Source organism: Engystomops pustulosus, chromosome 7 (genome assembly GCF_040894005.1).
Source record: "Engystomops pustulosus chromosome 7, aEngPut4.maternal, whole genome shotgun sequence".
Classification (NCBI taxonomy): domain Eukaryota; kingdom Metazoa; phylum Chordata; class Amphibia; order Anura; family Leptodactylidae; genus Engystomops; species Engystomops pustulosus.
Window position 1 is genome coordinate 11,552,534 of NC_092417.1, and position 15,698 is coordinate 11,568,231.

At 45.4% G+C, this 15,698-nt stretch overlaps 1 protein-coding gene across 2 annotated transcripts in view; it reads right to left on the reverse strand.

The window, feature by feature from the left end:
• Window positions 1-12,226, reverse strand: part of LOC140069270 (NACHT, LRR and PYD domains-containing protein 3-like) — a 43,365-nt gene extending 31,139 nt beyond the window's left edge. Inside the window, exons 1-2 of one of the 2 annotated variants that reach the window (XM_072114753.1) lie at window positions 12,172-12,226; window positions 250-313 (exon numbers count right to left, since the gene is read on the reverse strand). In XM_072114753.1, coding sequence (XP_071970854.1) covers window positions 250-313; window positions 12,172-12,210 — 103 coding nt within the window. In that variant the 5' untranslated portion in view covers window positions 12,211-12,226. Of the gene's footprint in view, window positions 1-249; window positions 314-9,834; window positions 9,905-12,171 lie in introns of those variants that run through there. The other variant, XM_072114754.1, reaches the window with a different exon arrangement.
• Between the last annotated feature and the right edge of the window lie 3,472 nt (window positions 12,227-15,698).

Consider the following 15,698-nt stretch of genomic DNA (forward strand, 5'->3'; position numbering starts at 1 on the left):
TGCAGCTCCTCCTATTCATCATGGCTCAGAAATGTAAACAAAGAAACATGCAGAGTCTGCACACAGCACACAGGTAAGTAGCAGGACTGCTGAATCACTTGATGAACATTCAATGATCATAAAGGCACATGAGCAAGCATGTGAAGTTAGCCTTACTCTTTTATTAAACAGCCATTATACAGTAGCTACACAAAACATACAAGAATTACTATCACGAAACATACAAACTAGAAGAGGAAGTATCCTTACCTACTAAGCCATCTAAGATATCCATCTTTGAGTATCGGTTGGTATCGGTGGCCTTTATCAAACACTGGAATATCATGTAGAAAGACAAAGAATAATAAGAATATAAATGGGTGACAAAAAGATACATATGAACCTAAGATCAAAAATAGAAAGGGTACAACCAACAAAATGATGGGTTAAATGGAATGCATCATAAATGATAACATCGGATTATTCCATTTCTTTAATTCGAACCTCTCACTCATGTCTCCAGGACTTCTTTGGAGCTGCTCTAATTCTCCGGAATGCTCTATACTGGACTAATATCCAAATCTACAAACGATGCTCTAAAAGGAAACCTAGCAGCAGGAATGTACCTGCTAAAGTAGATCTGATACTAGGTTCCCATTAATAACCTCGACCGTAAAGAATGCTTGCCCAACCCTACAACAATGTGTAACCTAATCTAGAGATTATCTATCTAATTTTTCAGAGAGGCTACTGGGGCGTGGAGTAGCCTCTCCGTGGAGTGAGAGCAAAGGCTGCACAGGCCCCCGTAGCCTCTGCTGTCGCACCCTAGCCGTGCGCTGCTTCAGTGCTGGGGCGCGAGAGTCAGGCTGTCCCTAGGTGGTGCGCAGGTAGGGAGGGACAGGTAGGAAAGCTTGTTAGGGTTTAGGTTATTAATGGGAACCTAGCATCAGATCTGCTTTCATAGGTACATTCCTGACGGTAGGTGTCCTTCAAAACCCATCTCTTTGGACAGATCTATCACACTCGCAAACTGCATGAAGCTTCAATTCTCTCGTTACTAATCCATCCTGTGTCCTCCACCCATCTGTTATGCAGCAAACACCAGAGACCAAGCTTCAGGCTTCTCTGCAGTCACATTGGGGCAGATTTACTTACCCGGTCCATTCACGATCCAGCGGCGCGTTCTCTGCGGTGGATTCGGGTCTTCCGACGATTCACTAAGGGAGTTCCTCCGACGTCCACCAGGTGTCGCTGCTGCACTGAAGTCCGCCGAGGCCCACCGGAGTTCACGATCCTATACTTGGTGAAGGTAAGCGCAGGTCCCGCAACACTTTTTTATTTTTAAATGCGGCGGTTTCTCTGAATCCGTCGGGTTTTCGTTCGGCCACGCCCCCGATTTCCGTTGCGTGCATGCTGGCATCGATGCGCCACAATCCGTTCGCGTGTGCCAAAATCCCGGGGCAATACAGGGAAAATCGTCGCAAAATGGAAAAATTTGCGTAACCCGCCGGTAAAACGCGAATCAAACCCTTAGTAAATGACCCCCATTGACTTTGTATATAAGATGCGGCTGATGACTGGTTCCAGCAGTCGTGTTTTAATTTATTAAATTATTCTGTTCCCTTATAAAGACCATTATACAAGCTCTTCAACCTCTTGTGTCCTCCCTCATCCTCATAGACTGTAAGCTCTTGTGTCACCCCCTCATCCTCATAGACTGCAAGCTCCTGTGTCACCTCTCATCCTCAAAGACTGTAAGCTCTTGTGTCACCCCCTCATCCTCATAGACTGTAAGCTCTTGTGTCACCCCCTCATCCTCAGACTGTAAGCTCTTGTGTCACCCCCTCATCCTCATAGACTGTAAGCTCTTGTGTTACCCCCTCATTCTCATAGACTGTAAGCTCTTGTGTCACCCCCTCATCCTCATAGACTGTAAGCTCTTGTGTCACCCTCTCATCCTCATAGACTGTAAGCTCTTGTGTCCCCCTCATCCTCATAGACTGTAAGCTCTTGTGTCCCCCTCATTCTCATAGACTGTAAGCTCTTGTGTCACCCCCTCATCCTCATAGACTGTAAGCTCTTGTGTCACCCCCTCATCCTCATAGACTGTAAGCTCTTGTGTCACCCCCTCATCCTCATAGACTGTAAGCTCTTGTGTCACCCCCTCATCCTCATAGACTGTAAGCTCTTGTGTCACCCCCTCATCCTCATAGACTGTAAGCTCTTGTGTCACCCCCTCATCCTCATGGACTGTAAGCTCTTGTGTCACCCTCTCATCCTCAGACTGTAAGCTCTTGTGTCCCCCTCATCCTCATAGACTGTAAGCTCTTGTGTCCCCCTCATTCTCATATACTGTAAGCTCTTGTGTCACCCCCTCATCCTCATAGACTGTAAGCTCTTGTGTCACCCCCTCATCCTCATAGACTGTAAGCTCTTGTGTCACCCCCTCATCCTCATAGACTGTAAGCTCTTGTGTCACCCCCTCATCCTCATAGACTGTAAGCTCTTGTGTCACCCCCTCATCCTCATAGACTGTAAGGTCTTGTGTCACCCCCTCATCCTCATAGACTGTAAGCTCTTGTGTCACCCCCTCATCCTCATAGGACTGTAAGCTCATGTGTCACCCCCTCATCCTTATAGACTGTAAGCTCTTGTGTCACCCCCTCATCCTCATAGACTGTAAGCTCTTGTGTCATCCCCTCATCCTCATAGACTGTAAGCTCTTGTGTCACCCCTCATCCTCATAGACTGTAAGCTCTTGTGTCACCCCCTCATCCTCATAGACTGTAAGCTCTTATGTTACCTCCTCATCCTCATAGACTGTAAGCTCTTGTGTCACCCCCTCATCCTCATAGACTGTAAGCTCTTGTGTCACCCCCTCATCCTCATAGACTGTAAGCTCTTGTGCCCCCCCTCATCCTTATTGAATGTAAGCTCTTGTGATCAGGGCCATCACTCCTATTGTTCCATTTGACTGTCTATAATGTAATATTATATTTGTATATGTCCCGTATGATTTGTAAAGCTACGGAATATGATGGCAATATAGAAATACAGATTATATTATTATTATTACCAAGCACCAGGAAGCTTAATAGGGTTTTCCCATCTGGGCATTCACATATATTTTAATTCAAATGTAAACATTTCTTCAATTGGATGTTATTAAAAAAAATGTTCCTGTGTGAAGATAATTTCCCTTAGAAACAAGATCGCTTCCTTGGATACGACCACCTCACATTTTAGCAGCAGTGGCCAGATATATTGAGTCCTGCCTGACCACCTGGATTCAGCAATCATTACCACAGGACGGCTGTGGGACATGCAGTAACACATTTAATATTCTGAAACTTTTTGTTTCCTTGTGCAATCCCTCCAGCAGAGGTGGCCGTATCCAAGGACACAGTCTTGTTTCTAAGGGACCATATGACTACATTTATAAGTTATATATTATCTTCACACAGGAACATTTTTTTAATAACATCTAATTGAAGAAATGTTTGTATATGTCAGATTAATGAAACTGAATGTGAGTGCCCAGACGAGAGGAGAATACCCCTTTAAGAGCCAGTACCTGGTGGAAGCGGAGCTCGGGGCAGTGTCCATTCTGCAATAAGCTAAGTACAAGATATGACTGTATCACCGCACATGTAGTAGCCTCCATGCATGTAGCTTATTGTATTGTATTTTGTGCGTAATCTTCCCCCTGTATGTAATGTAATGTGGTTATGTGACTGTATTGTTCTGTATGGTGTGCGTCCTGTAACTATGTAACAATATAAAGACGCAACTAAGAAATAGTAACCAAGGAACGAGCAACACGCAAGAAAGTGTCTGTAAGTAACGCTAAAATGTATCTCTAATTGTTTGTATCAGTTGCCGGGACACTATGTACAAAATAATCTCCCTGTAATATCTTATCTATAGACAGTCATCTCTACCATGTTCTCCTCTATCCTCTGGCGGGTAAGATCCAAACTGAGGAATGCCTCATCATTCTCCTCCAGCCTTCTCCATCCCTCTTCATCTCTTCTTCACTATCATTTTTTTCCCTCCTTCCTTACTTTCTAGTTGCTTCCTTTTCCCCCTTTTATAACAATCACTTCCCTTTATCTATATATTTTGCTGGACAGCGCATTTAGGATTTAGCTAGAACTGCAAACTATACCGAGACTGGCTGCTGCAGTAAATGCTAATATCACTAAGACCGGTCCGACACTTAATCAGTCTTAATGCAGTTCTTCAGAGTGCCCTAAAAAGGGCAATTATTCCAGATTTCCACCTGTCCCTCCTTTCCCTATCTAAGTGCCCTGAAAAGGGCTACCCTTCTGACTGATCCTATGAAGAGCAGTAACCTCTCCCTAGCTCTGTCTCCTGTCTGTAGTGGCTATTATGCAGCACAGTCACATGTCCCATCTGGCCAATCACAGCCATGCCCAAAGAATATATGCCTGTGGTTAATAAGGGTCAATCAACCAGTTTTCCATGTTTTCCCAGATCAGGAACGCGAAGCACGAACAGCAGCACCTGTGGGTGCTTTGGGGGATATGGGTGCTAATTCCGCCAAACTCAAAACAGATCTCAATTTGGTGGCTCGGACCCATTCCTCACCTGTCACCTTATTGTGTGTGTGTATAGATCACACTGGGGCTCATTTACTAAGTTTCCCGACGACTTCCGTTTTGCACCGCATCGCGCCGGGGATTGTGTCGCACGCTATCGGTTTTTGCGGCATCGGCGCCGGCTTGCACACGACACAAATCAGGTGGCGTGGCCGTCGTACAACCCGACGGATTCGGACTACGCGCGGGATTTAACAGTTAGAATTGTGTCGTAATTACATGCACCGGGAAGAAGAAGGTGAACCCCGGCGGACCTGAGCGAGGAAGCGACAGATGCAGGATATCGGGCGCACGAGCTACGTGAATCGCGCCGGACTTCATCCTCGTCGGACAGTCCGGATCGGGGATTGCGCAGGGACCAGGTAAGTAAATGTGCCCCAATATGTTGTTTTCTATGTTTACTTTATACTTCCTAGTGCCAAATGTTTATTCTCTATACTGACTGGTTAATCCTATAGTCTCCGTACCAGAGTATCACAAGAGCGCAGCATTAGCAAGGCAAGAAGTCTAAAAAGAACTCAGTTATGTAACTTGTAACTTATAATGTGGAAGGGTTTGTCCAGTCTAAAGTCCACCGTGTTCTGCACAGAACCAAAGGTCATTACTCCACGTGACTGGGCTCCATAGTAAACTTTAATCCCCTCCCCCCACACACGGATACATTCTCTCCTTAGATAGAACCTCCATGTACAGAAGACAATGGTGCTATACACAGGACTGCCTGGTACCTATATATAAGAGGAGGCAGCAGCTATAGGGCAGTGACAGGTGACATGAGAAGACAATGGTGCTATACACAGGACTGCCTGGTACCTATATATAAGGGGAGGCAGCAGCTATAGGGCAGTGACAGGTGACATGAGAAGACAATGGTGCTATACACAGGACTGCCTGGTACCTATATATAAGAGGAGGCAGCAGCTATAGGGCAGTGACAGGTGACATGAGAAGACAATGGTGCTATACACAGGACTGCCTGGTACCTATATATAAGAGGAGGCAGCAGTTATAGAGAAGACAATGACGGTTTAGGGATCGGCTTGGAATCAGGAAGTTATTATGAAAGATATTTATTAAAAACAAACACAAAAGAATAAACAATGTAACACAAATACAGACAGACCAGTTTTTCAAGGACAGATGAATAGATTTCCAAGAAAGCAGAAACGTGACCATAGAATACACAAACATAGAAAACTCACAAGATACCCAGAAAGAAAAGGCACCAGATAGGACACTATGTACAATCTGCTCAGCTCCTCCTGCTCTATAACATGCTGCCTGCAGATAGGACACTATGTACAATCTGCTCAGCTCCTCCTGCTCTATAACATGCTGCCTGCAGATAGGACACTATGTACAATCTGCTCAGCTCCTCCTGCTCTATAACATGCTGTCTGCAGATAGGACACTATGTACAATCTGCTCAGCTCCTCCTGCTCTATAACATGCTGCCTGCAGATAGGACACTATGTACAACCTGCTCCGCTCCTCCTGCTCTATAACATGCTGCCTGCAGATAGGAAACTATGTACAATCTGCTCAGCTCCTCCTGCTCTATAACATGCTGCCTGCAGATAGGACACTATGTACAATCTGCTCAGCTCCTCCTGCTCTATAACATGCTGCCTGCAGATAGGACACTATGTACAATCTGTTCAGCTCCTCCTGCTCTATAACATGCTGTCTGCAGATAGGACACTATGTACAATCTGCTCAGCTCCTCCTGCTCTATAACATGCTGCCTGCAGATAGGAAACTATGTACAATCTGCTCAGCTCCTCCTGCTCTATAACATGCTGCCTGCAAATGCAAATAGGACACTATGTACAATCTGCTCAGCTCCTCCTGCTCTATAACATGCTGCCTGCAGATAGGACACTATGTACAATCTGCTCAGCTCCTCCTGCTCTATAACATGCTGCCTGCAGATAGGACACTATGTACAATCTGCTCAGCTCCTCCTGGTCTACAACATGCTGCCTGCAGATAGGACACTATGTACAATCTGCTCAGCTCCTCCTGCTCTATAACATGCTGCCTGCAGATAGGACACTATATACAATCTGCTCAGCTCCTCCTGCTCTAGAACATGCTGCCTGCAGATAGGACACTATGTACAATCTGCTCAGCTCCTCCAACTCTATAACATGCTGACTGCAGATAGGACACAATGTATAATCTGCTCAGCTCTTCCTGCTCTATAACATGCTGCATGCATATAGGACACTATGTACAATCTGCTCAGCTCCCACTGCTCTATAACATGCTGCTCACAGATAGGACACTATGTACAATCTGCTCAGCTCCCACTGCTCTATAACATACAATCTGCTCAGCTCCTCCTGCTCTATAACATGCTGCTCACAGATAGGACACTATGTACAATCTGTTCAGCTCCTACTGCTCTATAACATGCTGCCTGCAGATAGGACACTATGTACAATCTGCTCAGCTCCTCCTGCTCTATAACATGCTGCCTGCAGATAGGACACTATGTACAATCTGCTCAGCTCCTCCTGCTCTATAACATGCTGCCTGCAGATAGGACACTATATACAATCTGCTCAGCTCCTCCTGCTCTAGAACATGCTGCCTGCAGATAGGACACTATGTACAATCTGCTCAGCTCCTCCTACTCTGTAACATGCTGCCTGCAGATAGGACACGATGTATAATCTGCTCAGCTCTTCCTGCTCTATAACATGCTGCATGCATATAGGACACTATGTACAATCTGCTCAGCTCCTCCTGCTCTATAACATGCTGCATGCATATAGGACACTATGTGCAATCTGCTCAGCTCCCACTGCTCTATAACATGCTGCCTGCAGATAGGACACTATGTACAATCTGCTCAGCTCCTCCTGCTCTACAACATGCTGCTCACAGATAAGACACTATGTACAATCTGCTCAGCTCCCACTGCTCTATAACATGCTGCCTGCAGATAGGACACTATGTACAATCTGCTCAGATCCTCCTATTCTATAACATGCTGCCTGCAGATAGGACACTATATACAATCTGCTCAGCTCCTCCTGCTCTAGAACATGCTGCCTGCAGATAGGACACTATGTACAATCTGCTCAGCTCCTCCTACTCTGTAACATGCTGCCTGCAGATAGGACACTATGTATAATCTGCTCAGCTCTTCCTGCTCTATAACATGCTGCATGCATATAGGACACTATGTACAATCTGCTCAGCTCCTCCTGCTCTATAACATGCTGCATGCATATAGGACACTATGTACAATCTGCTCAGCTCCCACTGCTCTATAACATGCTGCCTGCAGATAGGACACTATGTACAATCTGCTCAGCTCCTCCTGCTCTACAACATGCTGCTCACAGATAGGACACTATGTACAATCTGCTCAGCTCCCACTGCTCTATAACATGCTGCCTGCAGATAGGACACTATGTACAATCTGCTCAGCTCCTCCTACTCTATAACATGCTGCCTGCAGATAGGACACTATGTACAATCTGCTCAGCTCCCACTGCTCTATAACATGCTGCCTGCAGATAGGACACTATGTACAATCTGCTCAGCTCCTCCTGCTCTACAACATGCTGCTCACAGATAGGACACTATGTACAATCTGCTCAGCTCCCACTGCTCTATAACATGCTGCCTGCAGATAGGACACTATGTACAATCTGCTCAGCTCCTCCTACTCTATAACATGCTGCCTGCAGATAGGACACTATGTACAATCTGCTCAGCTCCCACTGCTCTATAACATGCTGACTGCAGATAGGACACTATGTACAATCTGCTCAGCTCCTCCTACTCTATAACATGCTGCCTGCATATAGGACACTATGTACAATCTGCTCAGCTCCCACTGCTCTATAACATGCTGCCTGCAGATAGGACACTAGGTGAAGGTGGCGAATTGGGGAAAATAATCACAGAAGCTAGCAATAAGCTAGCATTTGCGATTATTTTAGGGCCTCTGCGCCAGTGGCGGTGTGCAGAGGTCCTGATAAATATCCCCCATTGTATTCAATCACATTAATACACAGGAAGCTAAAGATATTGGGGTTCATTTACTAAGGGCCCGATTCGCGTTTTCCCGACGTGTTACCCGAATATTTCCGATTTGCGTCGATTTTTCCTGAATTGCCCTCAGGATTTTGCCGCACGCGATCGGATTGTGTCGCATCGGCGCCGGCATGCACGCGACGGAAATTCGGGGGCGTGGCCGAACGAAAACCCGACGGATTCGGAAAAACCGCTGCATTTTTTTAAAAAAAAGTGTTGCAGGACTCGCGCTTACCTTCACCAGGAATAGGATCGTGAACTCTGGCGGACTTCAGCGCAGCAGCGCCACCTGGTGGACGTCGGAGAAACTACCTTAGTGAATCCCGGCCGGACCCGAATCCACCGCAGAGAAGGCGCCGCTGGATCGCGAATGGACCGGGTAAGTAAATCTGCCCCATAGTTGGAAACGCAAGCTGCAGATTTAGATCTAATTCCCATCTGTTTGTCCTTGTCTGTAGATCACAGAATTATAAGATTGTATCTGAAAGATGAGATTCTTGTTTTTAATCTGATACAAAAAACATGTAGGTAGGTGCTATAGAACAGAAGATAAGTGGCACTACCCCCCTACCCCTAATAATAATAATAATAACCTTTATTTATATAGCGCCATCACATTCCGTAGCTCTTATGTCAAAATGTGGTGAGACGAGTCATATTTGCCGGACTTTGGAGGAGATTTTTTATAGGTAAACGGATGAGATTTTGCATAAAAGAGGGAATTCTAGAAAGGACATTTCACACCCGACCTGAGGGGACTTGTAGTTTGGTGGTGTAAAATCTGCTGACAGGTTCCCTTTAAGCATCTTAGGTTGAAACGGTCTGTGTGGTCTCTGATCATGGGGTCAGCTGCCAGATTACCAGAACTTTATCGGGACACAGCTCTTACATGTATGGAGGCTGCCTATATACAGCACAGGATATAGATGAGATTAGTATATACCTCACTGGGTTACTAGAAAGAGGTGAAGGTAGGACTGTGCCTCTCAGGACCCGGAGTGATCTCCGCTGGTCTCTCCCATCGTGTCCTCACAGCGCAGGACAATAGACACAGACGAACACTTGCCCTAAATTGTAGCCATCCGGGAAGTCTGTGCCCCCCCTATCACATTACAGACCCTCCACCACAGAACAAGTCACCTTTATATATATATCTAGCATACAATAAGAAATCCATTACCTGTCCCTGCAGGAGGTCCCCGGCCCGAGTCCCCGCGATCTGTGACTGTCACTCTCTGTGTTTGCCTCAGGTGTTTCTTTTGTGTGTGACGTTGCACAGGTGACACGCCCGGTTATGTGCTGCTTTCTTCTAGATGTCAGATTTTGCTGATAAGTATAATTTATTACTTTTGTTGATTTTTCCTATTTTTCCCTATTTGCCACCATCTATTAGATCAGGGTCGGGCAATTTAATTTGCCCATGGGGGGGGGGGGGGCTACATGAGAAAGTGAATTGGTTTTAGAGGGCTGGACTATTATACTTAAAGGAAATCTACCATTTGATTTCATATATTGTGAACCAAATATACTATGAGAATGCTGTAGCTGCACTGCAGCAGAAACATATCTTGTTTAATCCCTGAGCGGAGTGGTTTTGCTCAAAAAACAGTTATAAAATTCTGGACCTTGGGAAAGCTGGATTGCTTCAGCCTGCCGTATGTTAACACATTACATGGAGCTTCCTAAACTTTCCAGACAGGACTAATTAACCTGAGCTGGATGACTCATACACAGCAGCTGGGGGATGGTGCAGCGATTGATTACTTCTGTCTATCAGGGACAACACAGTGATGATGTATTCTCGGCTTATGCTGGGCGGGACAAGTCTAGAGCAGCGCATAATTAGGGTGGGAGGAGAAGCGCAGCGGAAGAGACAGGAGCTACAGAGCCTCATTATCATAATTAATTGTTTTTTCAGCAAAACCACGTAGTTCAGGGATTAAACAAGATATGTTTCTGCATCAGAATATGGCCCCATATAATGCTCCCTCCCTTATGCTGCCTAAACAATATTTTGGTGCCTGCAGGGCCATTTAATGAAATATTTCAGCAATAGTGAATGTCCAGGATTATGATTTTTTTTTTTTTTGTCCATTATACAGTACAAGGAAAATGTATGTATAACAACGAGTTGGTCTTACATGGAAAAACACCTCATTCAGTTTAAGGGTTAATGAGATTTAGACCAAAAATCTAAACTTGTAACTTTCCCTTATTTTGGTTTTGCTCTTCACTCCACCCGGAAAGGGCATAATTACTTCTCTAGGAGTTGTATAATCAGAGATAACATTAAACATTTGAATCATTGGGTGAAAGTTTGATTTGTACATTTATATCAAATGACTAACAAATGACATTTACGAAAGGGAACCTGTCAGGAGGATTTCACACATATGGGGTAATAGTGGCTGCCGCAGGTCTGATTGTATACAACATGTATTTGCTGATTAGTTTTTGAGAAACCACATTCAGAAAAGTTATCTACATATCTATATATAACTTCAGGAGCCAGAGTCATGTGTTTGTCTGTGTTTGTAATGGTGACTCCATGACTCGGCTGCTGCCTGAGATGCCGACATCACTCAGGCCCCGGAGTACCTATTCATCAAAAACTAACCAGCAGAACAGCCATGATTGTGTTGTGTATAATGGGACTTATGAGTATCTGCAATCACCTGATATGTGAAATCCTGCTGACAGGTTCCCTTTAACCAGCCTCCCACCTCCAGGACTGGACTGGGGGACCTACGAGTGAAATTGATTCTGGGACCCTCCTACTGCTACATGGAAATATTGGGGCATATTTATCTGTGCCATGTATTTCTGTGCCTGAAATAATCACAAATGCTAGCGTATTGCTAACACTTACGTTCAACTTATAAAGGTAGATCGGGTGGTAGGTGGATGTACGGGATGTGAGGAGAGCTCTTTTTAGAATGAATCCTCACATCCCGGCTATCTTTTGGAAAACTAGGCTAGACTTAGGCTAATATGTAAATTTTCTTAAGCAGCTATTGGGGGGTGGAGTAGCCGGAGCTGAGGCTACACATTGCAGCTACTCCACGCCCCAGTAGCCTCTTTTCTCCTCCTTTCCTTACATCTTCGGCGCGCAGCTCCTCGTCCGAGAAGTCAGAGTACTGCGCATGCGCAGTAGCTCCAGGCTCAGAGCTGTTTCCCCTCAGCTGCGCGCCGAAGATGTAAGGAAAGGAGGAGAAAAGAGGCTACTGGGGCGTGGAGTAGCGGCGACGTGTAGCCTCAGCTCCGGCTACTCCACACCACAGTAGCGGCTTAACAAAACTTACATATTAGCCTAATAAAGTTTTCTAAAAGTTAGCGGGGACGTGAGGATTAGCTCTAAAAAGGGCTATCCTCCCGCCCCGTACATCCACCTACCACCCAATCTTCCTTTATAGGTAGAATCATGGTGGTCGGTTCCCTTTAAGCTGCATATATTAAAATATATAATATATTATAATAAAAATATTTTGCATAAAAATAATATATATATTAATCTTACCTTGAGTGACTCCAGAAGGTGACATATTGCTGTGGTCATTCAGGCATCAGAAGACTTTGTAATGTGGAGCAACGTGCAGTCACCAAGGTCTTTATCACAGGTCCTCATACACACTGCAGATAAAGCTAAGAACACACGTCTAGTAACTATGGAGGTCACTGTGTCCTGTGTGACTGTTATTAGGTGCACCTGTCCAACTGCTCGTTAACTCTTAATTTCTAATCAGCCAATCACATGGCGGCAACTCAGTGCATTTAGGCATGTAGACATGGTCAAGACAATCTCCTGCAGTTCAAACCGAGCATCAGTATGGGGAAGAAAGGTGATTTGAGGCCTTTGAACGTGGCATGTTTGTTGGTGCCAGAAGGGCTGGTCTGAGTATTTCAGAAACTGCTGATCTACTGGGATTTTCACGCACAACCATCTCTAGGGTTTACAGAGAATGGTCCGAAAAAGAAAAAACATCCAGTGAGCGGCAGTTCTGTGGGCGGAAATGCCTTGTTGATGCCAGAGGTCAGAGGAGAATGGGCAGACTGGTTCGAACTGATAGAAAGGCAACAGTGACTCAAATCGCCACCCGTTACAACCCAGGTAGGAAGAAGAGCATCTCTGAACGCACAGTACGTCCAACTTTGAGGCAGATGGGCTACAGCAGCAGAAGACCACACCGGGTGCCACTCCTTTCAGCTAAGAACAGGAAACTGAGGCTACAATTTGCACAAGCTCATCGAAATTGGACAGTAGAAGATTGGAAAAACGTTGCCTGGTCTGATGAGTCTCGATTTCTGCTGCGACATTCGGATGGTAGGGTCAGAATTTGGCGTCAACAACATGAAAGCATGGATCCATCCTGCCTTGTATCAGCGGTTCAGGCTGGTGGTGCTGGTGTCATGGATCCATCCTGCCTTGTATCAGCGGTTCAGGCTGGTGGTGCTGGTGTCATGGATCCATCCTGCCTTGTATCAGCGGCTCAGGCTGGTGGTGGTGGTGTCATGGATCCATCCTGCCTTGTATCAGCGGGTCAGGCTGGTGGTGGTGGTGTCATGGATCCATCCTGCCTTGTATCAGCGGCTCAGGCTGGTGGTGGTGGTGTCATGGTGTGGGGAATATTTTCTTGGCACTTTTTGGGCCCCTTGGTACAACGCCACAGCCTACCTGAGTATTGTTGCTGCCCATGTCCATCCCTTTATGAGCACAATGTACCCTGTAACATCTGATGGCTACTTTCAGCAGGATAATGCGCCATGTCATAAAGCTGGAAACATCTCACACTGGTTTCTTGAACATGACAATGAGGTCACTGGACACAAATGGCCTCCACAGTCACCAGATCTCAATCCAATAGAGCATCTTTGGGATGTGGGGGAATGGGAGATTCGCATCATGGATGTGCAGCCGACAAATCTGCGGCAACTGTGTGATGCCATCATGTCAATATGGAGCAAAATCTCTGAGGAGCTTCCAGCACCTTGTTGTATCTATGCCACGAAGAATTGAGGCAGTTCTGAAGGCAAAAGGGGGTCCAACCCGTTACTAGCATGGTGTACCTAATAAAGTGGCCGCTGAGTGTATATTGTAAAGCACAGAATAAGGATCTGTCCACATTGCTGATTGTCATGAAAATCCGCTGCCAATACACGCAATTTATACGTACATTTTTCATGTGGTTTTTCTATTTAATGTTGCGTTTTTTTGTTCCTTTTTTATGCAAATTTCCCCCATGTCTTTTTTTACCTGTCTGATGCCGTTTCAATCAAAAATCTGCCTATAACCTGAATTACTGTGCGGATTTGATGGAGATTTGATCCATAGCTTGTAATGTAAAAATAATCGCATTCAGAAATCTGGGAGGAAGCACGAGAAAAGTAACATGATTATTTTATTTTCCGCACTAAGCATCATCTACATGATTTTTTCCAAATCGCTTTCACGTTACTATATGACATTGCAGATTATCCGCACTAAAATCTGCGCATAAAATCCTCGCAGAATCGTCGGCAAAGCCTAAAAATTTATAAGTAAGAAACACAGGTCCACATTTATCAATAGTGCAAACTGCCTCCCTAATGTACAGTCTGATATTTCTAGAATATGAGGCCCCTTTCACACCTGCGTTTTTCACGTGTGTGTTCTATGCGTGTATTTGCGTCGCCCTTTGACCCATTATATTCAATATTATATTTTTTTCCGCACACACGTAAAAAACGCAGCATACAAGTCTATGGAGACACATCAAGAACGCATTGCACTCTGAGACACAAGCAAGTGCAGTGCGTTACAGGAGCCTGGGCTGGTGCGCTGTCACATGGTCACATGTGTTGTCTTGAAGCCCACCGGAGAATCCTCCGGTCCTCCCGTGGGCCAGTCAGATGCTGATTGTAATCTTAATTAGAGATGAGCGAGCACTAAAATGCTCGGGTACTCGTTATTCGAGACGAACTTTTCCCGATGTTTGAGTGCTCGTTTCGAATAACGAGCCCCATTGAAGTCAATGGGAGACTCGAGCATTTTTCAAGGGGACCAAGGCTCTGCACAGGGAAGCTTGGCCAAGCACCTGGGAACCTCAGAAAAGGATGGAAACACCACGGAAATGGACAGGAAACAGCAGGGGCAGCATGCATGGATGCCTCTGAGGCTGCTTAATCGCAACATTATGCCAAAATTATGGGCAACAGCATGTCCATGACAGAGTGACAGAATGAAGCTAGATAGCATCTAAAACATCCAATAATTGACCCTGACACTATAGGGGACGGCATGCAGAGGCAGCGGCAGCAGCGGCAGGCTAGAGAGTGGCATGGCGACATACCCTAAATGGACTCAGGCTTCAAACCAATGGGTGGCAGAGAGGAACCAAAGGAGGTGAGCAAGAAGTGCTCAAATAATATCGGTACATGATAAAAGTTTGCCAGTATATTTTGTGGATTACACAGCAGGGTGGCGACAAAGTTAACATGGAAGCCATGAAAACAACCCAAAATTCTGCCTGACACAGCTCGTTTGATAAGGGGACCATGTATGGAGGCAGTGAACTAGTAGTAGATTAAAGGTGCTGCAGTTAAAACTATGTTAGTTGGATCTTGGCATGGAGCTGGCGCTCCGCTGCCAGGCGAGCTTTCGCCAATCCAAGCCCCTGTCTCTAGGCTACTCCCCAAACAGCACTTCTAAGAACCTTTTGTATAAGATCAAGTGTAGTAGCGTTCTTATAAGTTTAGGATATGGCGGGTGAGGGGAATGGAAGCAGATGCGCAAGAAGAGCTGAAATAATATTGGTAAATGATAAAAGTTTGCCAGTATATTTTGTGGATTACACAGCTGGGTGGCGACAAAGTTAACAAGTTTGTTGTGGAAGCCATGAAAACAACCCAAAATTCTGCCTGACACAGCTCGTTTGATAAAGGCTCGTTTGATGTATGCTTACAGTTCATGCCAGTCGCTGCACTGGCTGCCAGTCTCCTTTCGAATACAGTTTAAAATAATAACCCTCATCCATAAAGCTCTGTATAATGCTGCACCCCTCTACCTCT